Consider the following 21,598-nt stretch of genomic DNA (forward strand, 5'->3'; position numbering starts at 1 on the left):
AGGGTGTGTGGGGCTGGAACCCATGAACCGTGAGATCGTGTCCTGAGCCTAAGTTGGAAGTTTAAACGACTGAGCCACCCAGGTGCCCCAGTTAGCTGTAGATTCAAAGCATGTGTGTGCACAGGTGAATTCTCTTCTGTCATTCCCTCTACATCACTTCCAACCTCCCAGTTAAGCAATGAGCAGCCAGGGGAAATTATCCAGAGAAAGTGGTAGCTGTGAGTAGTTGAGGGTCAATAGAGCAGCTAGGGTACCAGTCCATAAGCCTGGTAATTGTGTGTGTGATTTATGACTGTGGATTATCAGTGATGCCAACAAAAATGTACTGTGTATCTAGAAAATAATAGCATCATGGTTTTTGAATACAAGAATTATACGTGTTTTGAGGAAACAGGCATACAGTTTATTTTTTAAAAATTTTGATATAATTTATCATGTCATTTTTTTAATGTTTGTTTATATGTGAGAGAGAGAGAGACTGAAAACGAGCAGGGAAGGGGCAGAGAGAGATGGAGACACAGAATCCGAAGCAGGGTCCAGGCTCTGAGCTGTCGGTACAGAGCCCAACACGGGGCTCGTAGAGTGAACTGTGAGATCATGACCTGAGCCGAAGTCAGACGCTTAACCAACTGAACGACACAGGTGCCCTATGCATACACAGTTTAAACAATCCAAGGAGAGAGGATAAAATTTAATTAAATGACAAACATAAAGGGCAATTATTATAAAGCCTGGGAGAGATCAGAAAGTAGAGTCCAGTGAGCATACCCTAAATCCAGAATTTCCACAGAGAAATTTTTTTTGGCATTTGGGTCTGGCATTGAAAGATCGCCCTTGAATATACAGAAAGGAGGCTATTGTTAAGTTCAAAGGTTTGTTAAGTTTAAAGGTTCAGAGATGATCATTACCTTAAATAGTAAAGGATTCTGCTTGTAGGAGCCTCATTGGCTGCAGCAGGTGTCTGTCATCTTGAAGTAAAATGAAGCCAGATTGTGAGGATTTTTGAGTGTCTTCTTCTAAATACCAGTCTTTCTAAAATACCCTTTCCAATTATAGTTCTTCTTAAAATTTCTGTACCTTTTGTTCATTTTCTATGAGGGTATTTTTAAAAAGAGATCCATGAATGGAAATCTTTTTAAGGTTCTAAAAATCATCACGTTCAAACTCTCTGTAACCCGCTCTTTGTAACTATTCAAACTATGGTAACTCTTGACCTAGATCAATTTAAATTTTGCCAGCTTTAGGCAAAATTTTGGATTTATTTTCAGATTCCCTAATTACTATCTTACAAGAAGTGAGATCATGCTTTTTTTTTTTTTTTTAATCCTATATCTTGCCATTAAAGAAAATTATGCTGGAGTCAGACACCTCCTTGGTTCAAATCTTAGAGATGTAATTATTAGCAAGCTACTCGACCTCTTTGAGCCTCTGTTTCATTACATGTAAAAGGGATATTTCCACATCTGACAGGGTTTCTGGGAAGTTTAGATACATGTGAAATGGCCGAGATAGGGCATATTTTGTAAGTTCGCGACAGATGAGAACCAGGACAAGTACTCAAATGTGAGCTGCCTGCAGCCTCACCATCATATGTGACATATTGTAAATGTAAAGCTGTATGGTTAGGAGTCTAGCCTCTGGAGCAGGACTGCCTGGGTTCAAATCTGAGCTCCAGCACCTATCTGGGGTGAATTTGGGTTTGTCTCTTATTCTGTCTTTCCTGGAAAATGGAGGTAATAGTAATGTTTACCTCATAGGGTGGCTTTGAGAATGAAATGCATTGATACATATAAAGAATTTAGTACGAAACCTGGCAGGTGGTAAGTACTTTATGTTTGTTAGCTGTTGTTATTTTCTAAGAATTTGAGCGCCAAAGTTAAACACATGGAAAGTTGTTTAAACCAATTGTTTAAAGATATAGTATATGTTGACTAACCTGAATTTAAAGAAAAAAATATATAATATTGGTTTCAGGAGTAGAATTTAGTGATTCATCACTTATGTATAATACCCAGTGCTTATCACAAGTGTCCTCCTTAAGACCCATCACCCATTTAGCCCATCTCCCCTCTCACCTCCCTTCCATCAACCCCCAGTCTTTTTTTTCCTCTATCATAAAGAGTCTCTTGTGGTTTGCTTTCCTCTCTCTCTTTTTTCCTTTCCCCTCTGTTCATATGTTCTGTTTCATAAATTCCACATATGAGTGAAATCATATGATCTTTCTCTGATGGACTTATTTCGCTAAGCATAATACACTCCAGCTCCATTCACATTATTGCAAATGGCCAGATTTCATTCTTTTTGATGGCTGAGTAAACTATTATATAAATATCTGCCACATCTTCTTTATCCATTCTTCAGCGGATGGACATTTGGGCTCTTTCCATAGTTTGGCTATCCTTGATAATGCTGCTGTAAACATGTAATGCTACATGTACCCCTTTGAATCTGTATTTTTGGATCCTTTGGTGAATACCCAGTACTGTAATTGATGGATTGTAGGGTAGTTCTATTTTTAACTTTTTGAGGAACCTTTGAACTGTTTTCCATAAAGACATGTTAATCCCTCCAAAGCTGATTTAGGAATAAATAGCACTGCTAAATTATTGTTAGGACAATGCTAACTTAAAACAAAACATGTCTACTTTTACCTGCACTTTAGTCACTTCATCTGCATAATTGGAGGAAGGTCAACAATGGCCTCTGCAAGAAAGGTAACCGACAAGCGACATAACCCAGTGGAAAGCATTTGCAGAAAAATCAGAGCCATCCAAAAGAGAGAAGAGATTTCAGATCCGATTCAACAGATTATCAAATACCAATCTAGCCGTTTTGACGGTCCACAGACTAACTTCAAGAAAGATTTTGAAGAGGTCCTGACGAAAATGGCTGCTGCTATTCCCTGGCCCAACACACGTTTCTCACATTCTGAGAAAGATGATGCCTTCATTTCATATCCTCAAATAGCGTTTCCAAGAACCCTAACCGTTTCTCCTCTCTGCTCTCCTGAGAATACAACATACTCTGTTCCCTTCACAAGTTCAGAAAACCTCTCAAGGCCAAGATCACAGAGCTCTCAGCATTACACATCTTTGGTATCACAGACCAGGAAAGGGGAGCACTTCTCTAACAAGGATTTGAATAACTATTCTAGTGAAAATAACTTAAGTGCCTTAATACTTGACTTTGATTCAACCTCTGAAAAGTGCTCTGAATGCTTTACTTCTCAGGATTCAGTGGGGAAAAACTTATCTCTAAACGAAGCTGGTAAATATTCATCTTTTAATGTTTGTTCTTCCAATAAAGGAATAAGCATATCACTTTCTGAACACCTGAGCTACCCAACCCACATGATTAAAACCTGGATGGAAGCATCCATCTTTCCATTTTAAAGTATGCTTTTCTTTTTTTTAAAAAAAATTATTTTTAAAAAAAGTTTATGTTTTAATTGATATATGGTTGACCTATTAATTTCAGATGTACAACATAGTGATTCAACAATTATATATTAAATGCTCATCATAAGTGTAGTTAACATCTGTCACCATGAAAAGTTATTACAATGTTATTGTCTATATTTCCTATGCTGTACTTTTCATCCCCATGATTTATTTTAGAACTAAAAGTTTGTACCTCTTAATCCACTTCACCTATCCTGTCATCTATCTCCCCTCTGGCAATCACTAATTTGTTTTCTGTATTTTTTTAAGTCTATTTCCTTTTTTTTTTTTTTTTTTTAACTTTTTCTAAAGCTTATTATCTTGACAGAGGGAGGGCAGGAGGGGCAAAGAGAGGGAGAGAGAATCCCAAGCAGGCTCCACACTGCCAGCACAGAGCCCAGTGAGAGGCTCTAATCCATGGTCTGAGATCATGACCTGAGCCGAAATCAAGAGTCACTCAACCAGCTGAGTCACCCAGGTGCTCCCTATTTGGTTTTTTAGATTCCACACTTAAGTGAAAGTATATGGGTGTTGTCTTTGACTTAGTTCACCTAACATAATACCTTCTAGGTCCATTCGTGTTATCCTGAATGGCAATATTTTATTCTTTTTTATGGCTGAGTAATATTCTATTGGAGATATATACACACACACACACATATACACACACGCGCACACACACACATATATACATGTATATATATTATATCCACACACCACATCTCCTTTATCATTTATCAGAAGACACTTACATTGCTTTCATATCTTGGCCATTGTAAATAATGCTGCAATAAACATAGGCGTGCATATATCTTTTCAACTTAATGTTTTGTTTTCTTTGCATAAATACCCAGAAGTGCAATTATCAGTTATTTCCATTTTTAATTTTTTGAGGAAACTCCATACTATTTTCCATAGTGGCTGTGTCAGTTTATAATCCCACCAACAGCTCATGAGAGCTCCCTTTTCTCCACATCCTCCCCAGCAATTGTTATTCTTGACTTTTTGATATCAGCCATTCTGACTGATGTGAGGTGACATCTCATTGTGGTTTCGATTTGTATATTGCTGATGATTAGTGATGTCAAGCATCTTTTCATGAGTCCATTGGCCATATTGATGGGAATCATCTTTGGGAGCAGTTCCTCTCACCATTTTTTAATTGGATTATTTGGTTTTTTGGAGTTCAGTTATTTACGTATTTTGGATATTAACTTCTTATTGGATATATTATTTGCAAATATCTTCTCCCATTCAATATGTTGCCTTTTCATTTGTTGATAGTTTTCTAAGCTGTGCAAAAGCTTTTTAGTTTGCCATGGTCCCAATACTTTACATCTGATTTTGTTTCCATATCCTGAGGAGAAAGATTCAGAAAAATATTGCTAAGGTCAGTGTCCAAGTGTTTACTGCCTGTGTTTTCTTTTAGGACTTTTATGGTTTCAGCATTTACATTTGATACTTAATCCACTTTAAGTTTATTTTTGTGTCTGATGTAAGGAAGTGCTGTAGGTTTTTTTTTTTTTTTTTTTTTTTTTTTTTTGCGTATAGTTGTCCAGTTTTCCCAGTATCATTTCTTGAAGAGATTATCTTTTTCCTATTATGTATTATTGTCTCTTTTCTATATATTAATTGACCATATAAGTCTGGGTTTATTTCTGGGCTTTCATTTCTGTCCTATTGATCTCTGTGTCTGTTTTTGTGCCAGTACCATACTGGTTTGATTATTGTAGCTTTTGTAGGATAGTTTGAAATCTGGAATTGGGATATCTCCAGCTTTGTTCTTCTTTTTCAAGATTGCATGAACTACTTGGGGTCTCCTGTGGTTCCATACAAATTTTAGTATTTGTTGTTTTTGTTCTTTGAAAAATATTAGTAGTATTTTGAGAGATTGCACTAGATCTACAGAATTTCATTGGGTAGTATGCACATTTTAACAATATTAACTCTTATAATCCATGAGGATGGTGTATCTTTCCATTTATTGGTATTGTTTTTAATTTCTTTGATCAATGTCTTATAGTTTTCAGAATACAGGTATGTCCCCTCTGGTTGAATTTATTACCAGGAATTTTTTTTTTTTTTGATACAACTGTGAATTGGGTTGTCAATTTCTCTTTCTGTTATTTTGTTATTAGTATTAGTATATAGAAATGCAACAGATTTCTGTATGTTGATTTTGTATCCTGAGACTTTACTAAATTCATTTATACTTCTAAGAGTTTTTGCTGCAGTCTTTAGGGTTTTCTGTATATAGTATGATGTCATCTGGAAATAGTGACAGTTTTACTTTTTTCCTTACCGATCTGGATACCTTTTATTTTTCTTATCTGATGACTGTGGCTAGAACTTCCAGTACTATATTGAATAAAAGTGGTGAGAATAGACATCCTTGTCTTGTTCCTGATCTTAGAGGAAAAGTTCTAAGACTCAATTTTTCACCACTGAGTCTAATGTTAGCTGTGGGTTTTTCATATAAGGCCTTAACTATGTTGAGATATGTTCCCTCTAAACCTACTAACCCTACTTTGTTGACGTTTTTATCATGAATGGATTTTGTACTTTGTCAAATGCTTTTCCTGCATCTATTGAAATAATCATACGGTTTTTATCCTTCATTTTGTTAATGTGGTGTATCACGTGGATTGATTGGTGCATATAGAATCATCCATGAAATAAATCCCACTTGATTGTGGTGAATGGTCCTTTTAACATACTATTGACTTCATTTTGCTAATATTTTGTTGGGGACTTTGCATCTATGTTCATCAAAAATATTAGTCTGTAGTTTCCTTTTTTGTAGTGTCTTTGATTTTGGTGTTAGGGTAATACTGGCCTCGTAGAATGAACTGGAAGCTTTATTTATTTTTTTTTTTTTGGAATATGAGAAGAATAGATATTAAATCTTTATGTTTGGTAGAATTCAACTGTGAAGCTACCTGTTCCTGGACTTTTGTTTGTTGGGAGCTTTTGACTACTGGCTCAATTTCATTAATAAGTGGTCTGTTCAGATTTTCTATTTCTTCCTGTCAGTTTTGGGAGATTGCAAGTTTCTAGAAATTTATCTATTTTTTCTAGGTTGTTCAATTTGCTGGTATATAATATTTTATAGTCTCCTATAATTCTTTGTATTTCTGTGGTATCAGATGTAACTTCTATTTTGTTTCTGATTTTATCTGAGTCCTCTCTCTCTCTCTTTTTTTTTTTTTTTGATAAGTCTGGCTAAAAGTTTATCAATTTTGTTAATGTTTTCAAAGAACTTAGCTCTTAGCTTCATCTTTTCTATTGTTTTTTTTTCCCCCAGTCTCTATTTCATTTATTTTCCCTTTCCTCTTTATTGTTTCCTTTCTTCTACCTTTGGGCTTTTTTTTTTTTTTTCTAATTCCTTTAGGTGTAAAGTTAGATTGTTTGACATTTTTCTTTCTTGAAGTAGGCCTGTATTGCCATAAACTTCCTTCTTAGAACTGTTTTTGCTAAGTCCCAAAGATTTTGAACCAACAAAGATTTTGTGTTTCCAATTTCATTTGTCTCCAGGTACTGTTCGATTTCCTCTTTGACTTCCTTATTGACCCATAGGATGTTAGTAGCGTGTTGTTTAGTCTTCAAGTGTTTGTGTTTTTTCCATTTTTTCCCCCCTGGTAATTGATTTCTACACTTATAGCTCTGTGGTTGAAAAATATACTTGATATACAGTCTTCTTAAATTTACTGGGACTTCTTTCATGGCCTAATGAGATATAATTTGGAAAATATTCCACGTGCACTTGAATGTGTATTTTGTTGTTTTTGAATGGAATGTTCTGTATCTGTTAACTCCGTCTGGTATAATATGTCATTTAAAGCTGTTTCCTTATTACTTTTCTGTATGGATGACCTATCCATTGATAAGTGAGGTGCTAAAGTCCCATGCTATTACTGTGTTACCATCAATGTCTTCCTTTGTCTATTAATAGTTGTTTTATGTATTTAGGTGCCCTATATTGGGAGAATAGATATTTATAATTGTTATATTCTCTTGTTGGACTTATCCCTTTTTAATTAGTAATACCCTTCCTTGTTTCTTGTTACAGGCTTTGTTTTAAAGTGTATTTTGTCTAAGTATTGCTACTTAGTATTGTTTTCACTACACAGGTCCCTAAGTATTGCTACTTAGTATTGTTTTCACTACACAGGTCCCTAGGACCCAGGGTGCCTGATTTGGGGCTTGATCCCCTAGCTTCTCAGGGAGGAACTCCACACCTGTCCTGTACCTCCTCATTATGGGTTGGTGCCACACCAGGGGTTTGGTTCTTTACTGTGTCTCTCCCTCTCCTGCTCTTCTCAACATGGCCTTCTTTTTATGCTTTTAGCTGTGGAAGATCTCTGCCAGTATCTCAGGGCATTACCAGTAACATAAAAGGTTGATTAATGGATATTTTGTATGTTATATGTATCATATACTATATTCTTCTAATAAAATAAGCTAGAGAAAGATGTTACGAAAGATATAAGGAGAAGATACATTTACAGTATTGTACTATATTTTTTGGTGCTGTATCTATTTTTAAAAATCCACATATAAGTGGACCCATGTTGTTCAAGGGTCAACTGTAATTGTCACCTTGCTGTGTCTGTGGGAGGAAGTGAGCTCAGGATCCTACTCTCCCACCTTCTAGCAAGACTTACCCTTTTTTTTCCCCCTCTCTTAAAAGAAAATCTTGAATGTGAAATGTAAGTATTTTCTATGCTTTTAATTAAAACCTGATAGAAATTTCAGATTGTATTTATAATCATAATCATTGGTATTTCCCTACTGACCTGAAAACAAACTTTCTCTGGAAAAATTAGAATGTTACAATGGAAATACATAGATATAGGGGAGTTAAAATTCATAAAGTTCCCAGATGCCTTGCTAAAAACTACCATTTTAAGTGTGTGTGTGTGTGTGTGTGTGTGTGTGTGTGTAGGACTAAAACATATAAGAGCATGTAGAACCAATAAGGTGAGCCAAAAGAGAATGTAAATTTTGCAGGCCAATTTTAATGCAAATTTCAGGAACTCTACTTAGCGGATGCTTGCAGAATCCCATATATGTTAGGCGTGAGAAAGCAAAATAATATAAGATGACATGTTTTCTGTATAGCTAATTTTTGCTCTCCCTCTATTTGTCTTTAAAATATTTCTGCTTAGGGGCGCCTGGCTGGCTCAGTTGGTTAAGTGACCGATTTTGGCTCAGGTCATGATCTTGCGGTCTGTGGGTTCAGGCCCCGCATCAGGCTCTGTGCTGGCAGCTCAGAGCCTGGAGCCTGCTTCATATTCTGTCTGTCTGTCTGTCTCTCTCTCTCTGCCCCTCCCCTGCTCATGCTCTGTCTCTCTCAAAAATAAATAAACATTAAAAAAAATTAAATATTTCTACTTATGGGGCACCTGGGTGGTTTAGTTGGGTAAGCGCCCAACTCTTGGTTTCAGCTCCAGTTGTGATCTCATGTTTCATGAGTTCAAGCCCCACATCGGGCTCTGCACTGTCAGAGCCTGGGATTCTTTCTCTCTTCCTCTTTCTCTCTGCCCTTTCCCTGCTTGCTCTTGCTCTCTCTCAAGATAAACAAACATTAAGAATAAAATATTTCTATTTGTGTTACACTACTTTTTCACAGAATGCCTTTAATATTACAGGCAAAAACTCAAATCCTTCTTTCTCTTTTCTATTTGAACACAACTTACTTGTTTTTTTCTTTGAATTGATAATGAAACGTTCAAGATCAATTTGTACTTTGTCTATGCAAGTCAACCAGTATTGTAGACTGCTATTTAAATTTGTCTCTTCTGTTAAAATTAAAACAAAATAGCACAGAAAACACCTGGATTTGCAAACTTTCTCCTAATAGGATGGAAACTAGGAAACGATAATGTCAAGAAAGATGTAACCTACAGCACTAAGAGGACTTGTGAAGAGTTACTCACAAGTATTTTTCATGCATGTGACACAAAATGCAGAGGTAAGTTGAAAATTATCTGCTGAAATATTTGGTAGTGCTCCTTAAGTCATCTGTGCTTTTTATTGTGAGAGAAAGGGAAATGGTTTATGTGTGGTGCTTGTGTAGTTGTTTGTGTGATGGATGCAACCTAATTTGGGAATAAGGATGACTAGGTGTTGGTTATTTCCTTGTAATTTCTTAATACCTATTTTGCATACTTTACCAGTGTCTTGAATGATTTTTTTTTTGACACTAACTCCAATCATTGGAACTACTAAATCATCAGTGATGCCTTACAGGAAATATATACCTCAAATTTATAAAACCACTGTACAAAGTTTAGCTCAAAATTGTTAATTTTAGATTTTCGCTTCTGCTTTTTTAGACATATGTTCCTTTTAAAATGTCCACAAGTAATTTTTAGTACATAAATAACTTGTGCTCGTTGTAGTAATAATATACAGCTGAACAAAAGGAGAGGGAAATATATCAGTGATGTTATTTCTTTGAGTAACCATAATTAGTGGGTTCTGTTGTATAACTTTACAAAATTTCATTTATCACTGTTTTTTTTTAATTTGGATTAAAATTTCTTTTAACTGTGTTAATATTTCAAACATAGACAGAAATAGAATGTGATGAACCCTTATATGTCAGTGCAATTATGTTTTATTTTTTAAAAAACGTTTATTAGAAAGAATGCAAGTGGGGGAGGGACAGAAAGAGGGGACAGAGGATCCGAAGTGGGCTCTGTGATGACAGCAGGGATCCATCCCACAAACTGTGAGGTCATGACCTGAGCTGAGGTCAGAAGCTTAACCTAGCCACCGAGGTGCCCCAATTAGGTTTCATTTTTTAACCCCACCCATTTTCCTTTCCTCAACTCAGCATTGTTTTACGATAAGTCTAAAACCTCACATTATTTCATCTGTAAATATTTCAATATATATTTTTAAAACATGAAGAGTGATTTTAAATATGACTACAATGCTACTGTCACGACTAAAAATGTAACATAACTTCTTAATATCAAATATCTTGTCAGTGTTCAAAAATCGGTATCTAAGAAAGCTTAATTGTAATTAGTTGCCTGCCTTATCTACCTGTACCTTTCCTATATCTTTTTGTATTTTGACTTGTTAACAAAATTGGTTCTACTTTCTCATAGTTTCCAAATTGTGGTGATTGTGTGTCTGCAGGAACACTTAACCTGTTTCTCTGTCCCCTATCTTTAGAGGTTTGATCAGATAAATGTTTGATTTATTTATTTTTTGACAAGAATTCTACATAGATGGTGTTATGTATTTTTATCAGAGGGCAAAACTATTGATGATTGAAGGCTGTTAACAATTTTTTTAAATGAGTAAATTGGAAGATCTTATGGACTTCATTAAATGATTCAGGCATCGGGCAACATCCCATCAGCAAGTAGAGGAGAGTTCAGAGGAGATGTACAAAATGGAAGTTTTTTATAGGAAGGAGAGTAGGGAAAGAAAGTTATTAGCCAAAAAAAAAAAAAAATTGTTCTGGGTAAGGTCACTTTCCCTTAGGGGAAGAGCAGGAGGTCTTATCAGGCAAGTTATCTCATCTTCCTTTGGGGGAGGGGAGAGCCCCTATGGCAGACTCCTTGGTTCCCATCAGAAAATTTCTGACTGACTGGGTAAGACTATATCTGGGGGAGGTTGAAACTGCAATTAGATTATGTATTGAACCCTAGTTTGGGAACTTGGCCTAAGAAATGCCATTTCGGAATTTTTAAACAATTCTCCCACTTTGGATCAGACTCTCCACTGAACTGAGAGGTGTGATCAAAATTTAAGGCACTAGCTCTACTCTCAGCTGCTGCTCTGTAGTTCTCGAAGCTCTGTTGACCTTCTGTGTGGTATTCACCGGTCATGACATTGTTTTCTCGATTCTTTGTGATATTCACAGGTCATAACTTTAGGTTTGCAGTTTTTAAGTCCGTCATCCTCTTTGTTCTTTTTCTGGCCTTCCAGTCTTAGGGAGATCATTTGCTTGTTGGTAAGCAGCTATGAACATGGATCCAATGTTTTCCAGAGAATATAATGTACCAGGGAGGTTAGAGAAGACGTCTAATCTACAGTGGCTGGTCATACTAGCATGAGGAAACAAGGGACCAACAGAAGGTTGTATACTGATAGACTTCTAAGAGGTTTACAAGGTTTTTGTTAAGGTTCATAGGATTTACCCAGTGAAGTGGGTACCTTGGTCAATGGAGATTATAGGAGGAATGTCCCATATTTTCTAACAGTATCTTTTCTACCATGTGGGCATTAGCTTTACTTGAGAGAAAGGCTTCAACCCATACAGAAGACATACATCCAATAGCAAGAACATGTTGATAATCCACGCTAAGCGGTGGTTAAATGAAGTCCAGCTGCAGGTGTTCAAGGTGTACAGAGGGAGGAAGTCTGAGGCCTCTGGGAACAAAAACCGTTTTCTAGGATTATGGACCTGATGAGTCAGACATGTTTGGGTAGACTGTTTTAACAATATTATTGAAGTCCCCCATGATGTCTATTCATAATTTGAATGATCTTAAATGCCCTGTGGTGGGTGAAGGAGTGCCAAAACCAAAAAATGGGGTTTGTCAAAAACACAAAAACACACAAGAAAACAAGCAGCTGTCTTGGGTTTCCCATAGCCCCACTGATCTTTGCTTTTAGGCCATTTTTTTGCCCACCTTAATTTCTGAGCAGGAGCAGACTAATTCAGGAGCAGACTGATGCCATGTACAAGGACATCAGGATGGCAAAAGGCTAGCAATGAGGGGCCTTTTTTTTTTCCTTTGGCAAAAGCAGAATGGATTCCATCCACATGTGCCACAGTCTTTCAGCTACAATAAAGGCTTAGTGTGACTTATTTGGCAATGTTTCCCTTGTCATTTCCATACCCAATAAGCCTGATTAGTTTAACAAATCCTTGGGACTATTGCAGGTCAAAAAGACTTCAGATAGTACTTGATTTGGGGAAAATTTACCAAAAATATTTATTTATTTATTTATTAAAAAAATTTTTTTTTCAACGTTTATTTATTTTTGGGACAGAGAGAGACAGAGCATGAACGGGGGAGGGGCAGAGAGAGAGGGAGACACAGAATCGGAAACAGGCTCCAGGCTCTGAGCTATCAGCCCAGAGCCTGACGCGGGGCTCGAACTCACGGACCACGAGATGGTGACCTGGCTGAAGTCGGACGCTTAACTGACTGCGCCACCCAGGCGCCCCCCAAAATATTTATTTTTAAAGGGTTTGAAAGCACTTCCCTAAAAAGGATCATATTTTATGAAAATACTTGAAAAGTAAAAAACTTTTTATAATTTGTTATCAAAAGCAGACCAAAAGTCCAAGAACACTTTGTCCTGTTAAAAGAGAGAAACCAAATTTTAATTTTGTACCAGCTTTAGATACTAAAATTCGTTTTTAAATAAGTTAATTATATTCTTAGTTTGACCACACATTAAAATTTTCTTTCCAAATATTCTTTTTCCATAGACCTTTTATAGCTTTATTCTTTTTTTTTTTTTTAATGTTTGTTTGTTTTTGAGAGAGGAAGAGACAGAACATGAATGGGGAAGGAGCAGAGAGAGAGAGGAAGACCCTGAATCTGAAGCAGACTCCTGTCTCTGAGCTGTCAGCACAGAGCCCAATGCCGGGTTCAAACCCATGTACCATGAGATCATGACCTGAGCTGAAGTCGGACACTTAACCGACAGAGCCATCCATGTGCCCCTCTATAACTTTCTTTTTCACATTCCAATTTTGTCCTTTTTTTTTTTTTTTTTTCCTTTTCAGGCAACCAGATTCCCTTTGGAACAAAATTACTTTCTCCTCCCTCAATAAAAAATGCATATCCATTTTTTTCATACCTTCTGGTACTAAAAATGCATCCTACTTTCCTGGCATAGAGATGTTTTCCTTATTATTTCTAGGAGCTTTAATTACATATATTAGTTAAAATTCTTAACCCTTAGAAGCCTTAATTTCTAGTGAAAACTTAAGAATTAAGCAATTGTGAACTATTATACCAGCATTCTTTAAATTTGAAACTTTATGAATACACTTCATAATTTCTAAAAGCATATGCGTTTTTCAGTTTTTCAATATAGCACTAACACATCTAAGTGTCATTTAGATTATGTAATGAGAAGCTAAAAGTGGATAAATCTAAATTTAGTATTTGTCTTATTTGGAAATTATCTAGATATTTAATGAACTTAATTCCTCATTTAACCCAACTAAGCAAAACTTTAAGCTTTTAAGTTACCAAAAGGAATTGGGAAAACTAGAAGTAGACATAAATATTGCTTAAAAGTTCATTTATAAACTTCTATCTTACCTCTATTTAATTTACTTGTCTTTAAAAATTATGTTTAGATTACCCACAGAAACTTCAATAAACAGTAGAAAAATTCAGCCATTATCCTAAGCTATTATTTTTTTTCTTGAAGATCTTGTAAGAGTTAATACGAACTTCTTTGGCTAGTAAACTTCAATTGCTTTATGTTTAATGTTGATAACTCTAAATACATGTCTTTTAATCAAACCATCAACCTTAAGCTAGCTTTTATATCAAATATCTTTCCAAATCATGTGAACTTGAGAAGCATTTGGGTTAGTTTCTATCTTTGAGAGTTTTAGAATGCACAGTTCTTACAAGCACTTGGCACTTGCCTTTAAACCAACTAAATAGAGCTCTTTTACAAAGCAGTATCATCCAGAGGTAGAAAACCCCACTTACCTACAATAAACACATGGAGACACATGTGAACAGATAGAACTTATAGCTTCAATTTTAAAATAACTGCCATGAAATAGTTACAAAATTCACCAGTTATAAAAGTTGGGTTTGAGTTTTTCTAATACGTGAAGTAAGTTAAGGGTATCTCTCTGGATGGCTAAAGCTTATTAAAAATATTTGTGGAGGGGGGCACCTGGGTGGCTCAGTTGGTTAAGTGTCCAACTTCGACTCAGGTCATGATTTCACGGTTTGTGGGCTCAAGCCTGGTGTTGGGCTCTGTGCTGACAGCTTGCTCAACCTGGAGTCTGCTTCGGATTCTGTTTCCTTCTCTCTCTGCCCCTCCCCCACTCACTCTGTCTCTCTTTGTCTCTCAAAAATAAATGTTTAAACAGTTAGAAAAAATATTTGTGGAGAAAGAAGATATTTAAGTTTTCTATTTCTCTTTGGCAAGTCAAGTCCCAAATGGCCTTTCCCCCTTTTGTTTTTCTTGATAAGAATTACCTCCCTGAAATTCACATTTTAAAGAGGTGGACTAGATAAGAGTTCCTAGACAAGACCAGGTAGAACATTGAAAACTTACATTCCAAAGGCACATGAAAAAAAAAAATCAAGCTCCTTCTAGAAGGAGGAGTGCAGATTTTTTTACACAAATTATTTCAAAGAAATATGGGAGGTTTGGGTTCCAGTAAAAGGATTGATAGTCCTTGAGTTGTTACTGGAACCACATCCTTGGTCCTGTAAAGGCTAGATTTGTAAAATGAGGAGTTATTTTTAATTCCTGAAAGAATTTGGTTGCTGCCTAGATGATGTCAAAGGGCTGACACACCCATCTACCTATGAGAATGTCTTTTTTTCTCTCTGTGTACACTTAGCTCAGGGGCAAAGACCTAAACATTTTACCAGGCTCTGAATATCAGCTTTGAACTTAGTCAAATTTCTGAGTATAGAATTATTAAATCCTTTCAAATATCTTTTCAGTTTTCAGCAGGGACACACAATAAATATTTTTAGCAGTATTAAACAACCTCATGGACCCAAGAGGCTTTCTCTAAGAGTGTGTAAAAGTTATATCCTTACAAGATTTAGTTACTCTAGCTAGTGAAAGCTGGCGAAAGAACTGACAATCTCCCTGTCCCAGGCAGGCAGAAAGCCAAACAACATTCTTAGTGATGCAGGCCGACTGAGTCTGAGTGTAAGGGTTAAATTGTAGTGTAGGGCTAACCTGTAGCCTTGAGAAATAACAGCTTTGTTTTGACACTATAGGTTAAGAGATAACAGCCTTGTCCTATCAATCAAGGGAACAAAAGTTCAAGGAAAATCAACTGGATTAGTGTTTGATTGGATTGGGGCAAGAGCATGTTGAGAACTTTGAAAAAATGGAGCTGGAGGCAGGGTCAAGGAGGTCAACTGGTGGCGGCTTAGTGGCAGAAGGTCTGAACTATTTCCACCCCCATCTGGGAACTATTTCTTTGTTCTGTTCCCAGGTGATGATAAGACGATGTGGTCGGCTATAAAAACTGTACCCCGCCTGTTCGAGGCCGCACTCTGATCAAGAATGTCTGTCCCGGTCAGTCGGCCTTGCCTCTCATTGCAATAAACTTTGCTGTGACTGTCACTGGTGCCTGTAGCATTCTGTTTCAGGAGTCATGTGGATGCCACAAGAGGACCTAGGGGAGGGTCCCACACGACCAGCCAAGAAGGTCCTTGGCTTTATGCAGGATAGAAATCAAATGTGAGCTGGAGAAAGTGAAAACAGAGTTTATTGGATAGTGTGAGTGACAGATAACAGCAGACTGGGAGACTTGGAAAGGAGAGAAGAATGAGTCTTACCATTACTAAGGGTTTATATTAGAAGAGAATCTAGGGGGGCGCCTGGGTGGCTCAGTCGGTTAAGCGTCCGACTTCAGCTCAGGTCACGATATCACGGTCCGTGAGTTCGAGCCCCACGGCGGGCTCTGGGCTGACGGCTCAGAGCCTGGAGCCTGTTTCCGATTCTGTGTCTCCCTGTCTCTCTGCCCCTCCCCCGTTCATGTTCTGTCTCTCTGTCTCAAAAATAAATAAAAACGGTAAAAAAAAAAAAAAAAAAAAAAAACAAAAAGAATCTAGGGTGCATGTTCCCCCAGAAATCCAGGGTAGGGTCCAGCCAAAGGCAATTGTCAGGTGAACAATAAGTGCTATTCCATAAATTACCAAAGATGCCAGCATCTATTTGAAGCTAATGTCCTGGAACATGTTTGGGATCTGGCTGTTCTTAACTGTTATCAGGTGTTTGGGGCCTAGGACAAAACTCAGTGATTAACTTTCTTGCCTCTCCTGTTTCTGGAGTACTAAGTGCAACAGTCAAGAAAGAATTCTTCAGTCATTTTACCATGCAACTTAGTAAGTTTATTCAATTTTTTTAAATTTAAATTTTATTTAATTAACATACAGTACAATATTGGTTTCAGGAATAGAATTCAGTGATTCATCACTAACATATAACACCCAGTGCTCATCACAAGTGCCCTCTGCAATACCCATCAGCCATCTAGCCAGTCTCCTACCCACCTTCCTCCATCAACCCTCAGTTTGTTCTTCATCATTAGGAGTCTCTTGTGGTATGTTTCTCCCTCCTCTTCCCAACCCCCTGCCCCACTTTCCATATTTCATCTGTGTTGTTTCTTAAATTCCACATATTAGTGAAATCACATGGTATTTGTCTTTCTGTAAATGACTTATTTTGCTTACCATAATACAACCTAGCTCTATCCACATCATTGCAAATGACAAGACTTCATTCTTTTTGATAGCTGAATATTTCATTATATATATGAATGAATATATATACATTCATATATATGTACAATATATATGAATGAATGTATACAACACATCTTCTTTATCCAATCATTAGTTGATGGACTTTTGGGCTCTCTCCATAGGTTGGCTATTGTTGATAATGCTGCTGTAAACAGTGGGGTGCATGTACCCTTTTGAATCTGTATTTTTATATCCTTTGGGTAAATACCTAATAGTGCCATTGCTGGATCTTAGGGTAGTCATACTTTCAGTTTTTTGAGAAATGTCCATAATGTTCTCCAGAGTTTACATTCCCACCATCAGTGCAAGAGGGTTCCCTTTCTCTGTATCCTCACCAACACTTGTTTGTTAATTTTAGCCATTCTGACAGGTATGAAGTGGTATCTCATTGTGGTTTTGATTTGTATTTCCCTGACGATGAATGATGTTGAGCATCTTTTCATGTATCTGTTAGTCCTCTGGATGTCTTCTTTGGAAAAGGGCCTATTCATGTTCTTTGCCCATTTCTTCACTGGATTATTTGGTTTTTTTGGGTGCTGAGTTTGATAAATTCTTATAGATTTTAGATCCTAACCCTTTATCTGATATGTCCTTTGCAAATATCTTCTTCCATTCTGTAGGCTGCCTTTTAGTTTTGTTGATTGTGTCCTTTGCTATGCAAAAGCTTTTAATCTTGATGAAGTCCTAATAGTTCATGTTTTTTGTTTCCCCTGCCTTTGATAATGTGCCTAGTAAGAAGTTGCTTTGGCTGTGGCCAAAGAGGTTGCTGCCTGTGTTTTCCTCTAGGATTTTGATGGCTTCCTGTCTCACATTTAGGTCTTTCATTTATCTTATTTTTCAGTATGGTGTAAGAAAGTGGTCCAGTTTCATTCTTCTGCATGTTGTTATCCAGTTTTCCCAACACCATTTGTTAAGGAGACTTGTTTACATTGGATATTCTTTTCCACTTTGTCAAAGATTAGTTGACCATATAGCTGTGGGTCCATTTCTTGGTTTTCTGTTCTGTCCCTTTGATCTATATGTCTGTTTTTGTGCCAGTACCATACTGTCCTGATGACTTTTGTAATATAGCTTGAATTCTGGAATCATGCCTCCAAATTTGTTTTTCTTTTTCAGTATTGCTTTGGCTATTTGGGGTCTTTTGTGGTTCCATATAAAACTTAAGATTGTTTTTTTCTAGCTCTGTGAAAAATGCTGGTGGTATTTTAATAGAGATTGCATTAAAAGTGTATATTTCTTTGGGTAGTATAGTTATTTTAGCAATGCTCTTCCAATCCACGAACATGGAATGCTTTTCCATTTCTTTGTGTCCTCTTCAATTTCTTTCATAAGTGTTCTGTTCTATAGTTTTCAGGGTATAGCTCTTTTACTTTTTAGTTAGGTTTGTTCCTAGGTATCTTTTTGTTTTGGGTGCAATTGCAAATGGGATCGATTTCTTGATTTCTTTTTCTGCTTCTTTGGTATTGATGTATAGAAATGCAACAGATTTCTGTGTGTTGATTTTATATCCTGTGACTTAGCTGAATTCATGCAGTAGTCCTAAGAATTTTTTGGTGAGTCTTTTGGGGTTTCTACATAAAGTATCATGTCATCTGCAAAGAGTGAAAGTTTGACTTCTTCCTTGCCAATGTGAATGCCTTTTGTTTCTTTTTGTTGTCTAACTGCTGAGGCTAAGACTTCCAGTACTATGTTAAATAGTAATGGTGAGAGTGGACATCCTTGTCTTGTTCCTTGAGGATGATATTAGTGTGGGTCTTTTGTATCTGGCCTTTATGATATTGAGGTATATTCCATCTATCCCTACTTTGTTGAGGGTTTTTATCAAGAATGGATGCTGTGTTTTGTCAAGTGCTTTTTTGCATCTATTAACAGGATCATATGGTTCTTATCTTGTTGTATCACGTTGACTGATTTGTGAAAACTGAACCACCCTACAGCCCAGGAATACATCCTACCTGATCATGGAGAATGATTTGTTTAATGGTACTGTTGAATTCAATTTGCCAGTATTTTATTGAGAATTTTTGCATCCATGTTCCCCAGGGATATTGGCATGTAATTCTCCTTTTTAGTGGGGTCTTTGGTTTTGCAATTGAGGTAATGCTGGCTTTGTAAAATGAGTTTAGAAGTTTTCCTTCCATTTTTATTTTTTGGAAAAGTTTCTCTCTCCTTTAAATGTTTGGTAGAAATCCCTTGGGAAGCCACTGGGCCCAAGACTTGTTTGTTGGGAGATTTTTGATTATATTCAATTTCTTTTCTGGTTATGGTTCTGTTCAAATATTCTATTTCTTCCTGTTTCAGTTTTGGTAGTTTGTGAATTTCTAGTAATTTGTCCATTTCCTCCAGATTGCCCAGTTTGTTGGCATATAGTTTTTTACAGTATTCTTGTACAATTGTTTGTATTTCTGTGGTGTTGGTTGTAAACTCTCTTCTTTCCTTCACGATTTTATCCATTTGGGTCCTTTCTCTTTTTGATAAGTTGGCCTGAGGGTTTATCAATTTTCAAAGAACCAACTCTTAGTTTCATTGATCTGTTCTACTGTTTTGTTTTGCTATATCGTTTTATTTCTGGTATAATATTTATTTCCCTTCTTCTGGCTTTAGGTTTTATTTCCTGTTCCTTTTCTAGTTCCTTTAGGTGCAAAGTTAGGTTGTACATTTGGACCTTTCTTGCTTCTTGAGATAGGACTGGATTGCAATATACTTCCTCTTAGGACTGCTTTTGCTGCATCCCAAAGATTTTGGACTGTTGTGTTGCCATTTCATCTGCTTCCATATATTTTTAATTTCTTCTTTAATTTCCTGGTTAACCCATTCATTTTTTTTAAGTTTGTCTATTTTTAGAGCGAGAGAGAGCAATCAGGAGAGGGGCAGAGAGAGAGGGAATCTCAAGAAGGCTCCATACTGTCAGTGCAGACCCTGACATAGGACTCAATCCCCAAAACCCACAAACTGTGAGAACACAACCTGAACGAAACCAAGAGCCAGACACTTAACTGACTTGTTTTTGTTGATTTTTGAGGAGGGTTGTCTGTGTCTCTTGGGCTTGAATGCTTGTTTCCTTCCCCAGATTAGGGAAGTTCTTAGCTATAATTTATTCAGATAAACCTTCTGCCCCCTTTTCCCACTCTTCTTCTGGGACTGCTATGGTATGGATGTTATTTTGCTTTATGGAATTGCTGAATTCCCTAAGTCTACCTTTGTGATCTAATAGTTTTCTTTCCTTCTTTTCAGCTTTGTATTTTCCATAATTTTGTCTTCTAGATCACCTATTCTCTCCTCTGCTTCTTCAATGCTCGTTGTAACTATATCCAGTCAGTTTTGCACCTCAGTGATAGCATTTTTTATTTCAGCCTAACTAGTTTTTAGGTCTTTCATCTTTGCACAAGGGTTTCTCTGGGGTCTTCTTTGCTTTTTCTCAAGCCCAGCTAGTAGCCTTAGGACAGTTGTTCTAAATTCTTGTTCAGATATATGCTGATATCTGTTTTGAGTAAGTTCCTGGTTATGATTTTTTTCTTGACCTTTCTTTTGGGGATAACTCCTCCATGTTGCCATTTTGGCTAAGTTTCTGTCTTTTGTGTGTTTTGAAAGCTTGCTATCTTTCTTGTACCTGAGAGTAATGCTCTATTAGAAAAGGGTCATACACTGTCCAGGGCCGGGACTTCAGTAAGTGGTTCTGGTATATGCTGTGTGCACTCTGCTGTTGCATATTGGCTACTCTTTCCCACTGGTCAGTCCTCTGTGGAGCTCCTCTTTGCTTGCAATGCAGAATGTTTGGACCTTTAACTAGGTGTGCTTTGACTTGTTTGTTAAAATAAACCTCACACCTGTAATTCTGTCTCCCTTGAACCGTGGACATCCTTCTGCCTGTTCTTAGATTGATTTCCTGGGTGTTCCAAGTGATCTGACCTCAATACAGTTGTGTTTGAGGTATAAGGAAAGTCCAGGGTCTTCCTACCTCTCTGCCATCTTAACTCCTCCCCAATAAGTTTATTTAGGTAGCACAGGAACAGGACCCATGGGCAGAAAGAGCTACACTTTTGCTGTATGAAGCTGGTTGGTTATATGCTTAGTGCTCAGAGAGGGGACATGCAGGGAGTATTAGATCATAAATATTTTCTTCAAATTTCTATTAATAAAACTACCTTTGAAAGAGCTCTCTGGTGCTTATCATTCAGCTCAATTTTAACTATTGGTGAGAAGTACAGGCAGTCATGAGACCCTTTAAGAACATAGCTACCAGCATGTATTATCAAAACTATGCAGGTGGTAGGTAAGCCTTCTGGGCTAAAGGCGAACATTTTTCTGCTTCTATCATCACCCCTTGAAGTGGGAACATAGTTCCCTTGGCTTATTCAGAGGCAAAATATGCAAAATACATAAGTGAATGTGGCCTACCAGAAAAACAGCAGAGATGGAATGTTTATAAAATGTAATCCCTTTAGCTTTCTTCATTAGAACATAAAATGAGACAAGCAAGCAAGAAAGAGTTATTTCTAGGAGACAAAGAATCAGTAACCAATGGGTCTGGATTTGGGAAAGAAGGAAAACATGAATTTTTTGAATGGACTCAGGAGGTAATCTATTTAGAAAAACCCTTGAGGATCCTTCCTGAGTTTAGGAAATTCTTTCTTTTAATCTTTTTGT

General features: G+C 36.8%; 1 protein-coding gene across 1 annotated transcript in view; it reads left to right on the plus strand.

Annotated features, from left to right (window-relative positions):
• Positions 1-2,681: 2,681 nt before the first annotated feature.
• Positions 2,682-21,598, plus strand: part of IRAG2 (inositol 1,4,5-triphosphate receptor associated 2) — a 127,872-nt gene continuing 108,955 nt past the window's right edge. Inside the window, exons 1-2 of the mRNA XM_027035758.2 lie at positions 2,682-3,267; positions 9,304-9,414. Coding sequence (XP_026891559.2) covers positions 2,697-3,267; positions 9,304-9,414 — 682 coding nt within the window. The 5' untranslated portion in view covers positions 2,682-2,696. The remainder of the gene's footprint in view (positions 3,268-9,303; positions 9,415-21,598) is intronic.

Source organism: Acinonyx jubatus, chromosome B4 (assembly GCF_027475565.1).
Source record: "Acinonyx jubatus isolate Ajub_Pintada_27869175 chromosome B4, VMU_Ajub_asm_v1.0, whole genome shotgun sequence".
Taxonomy (NCBI): Eukaryota; Metazoa; Chordata; class Mammalia; order Carnivora; family Felidae; genus Acinonyx; species Acinonyx jubatus.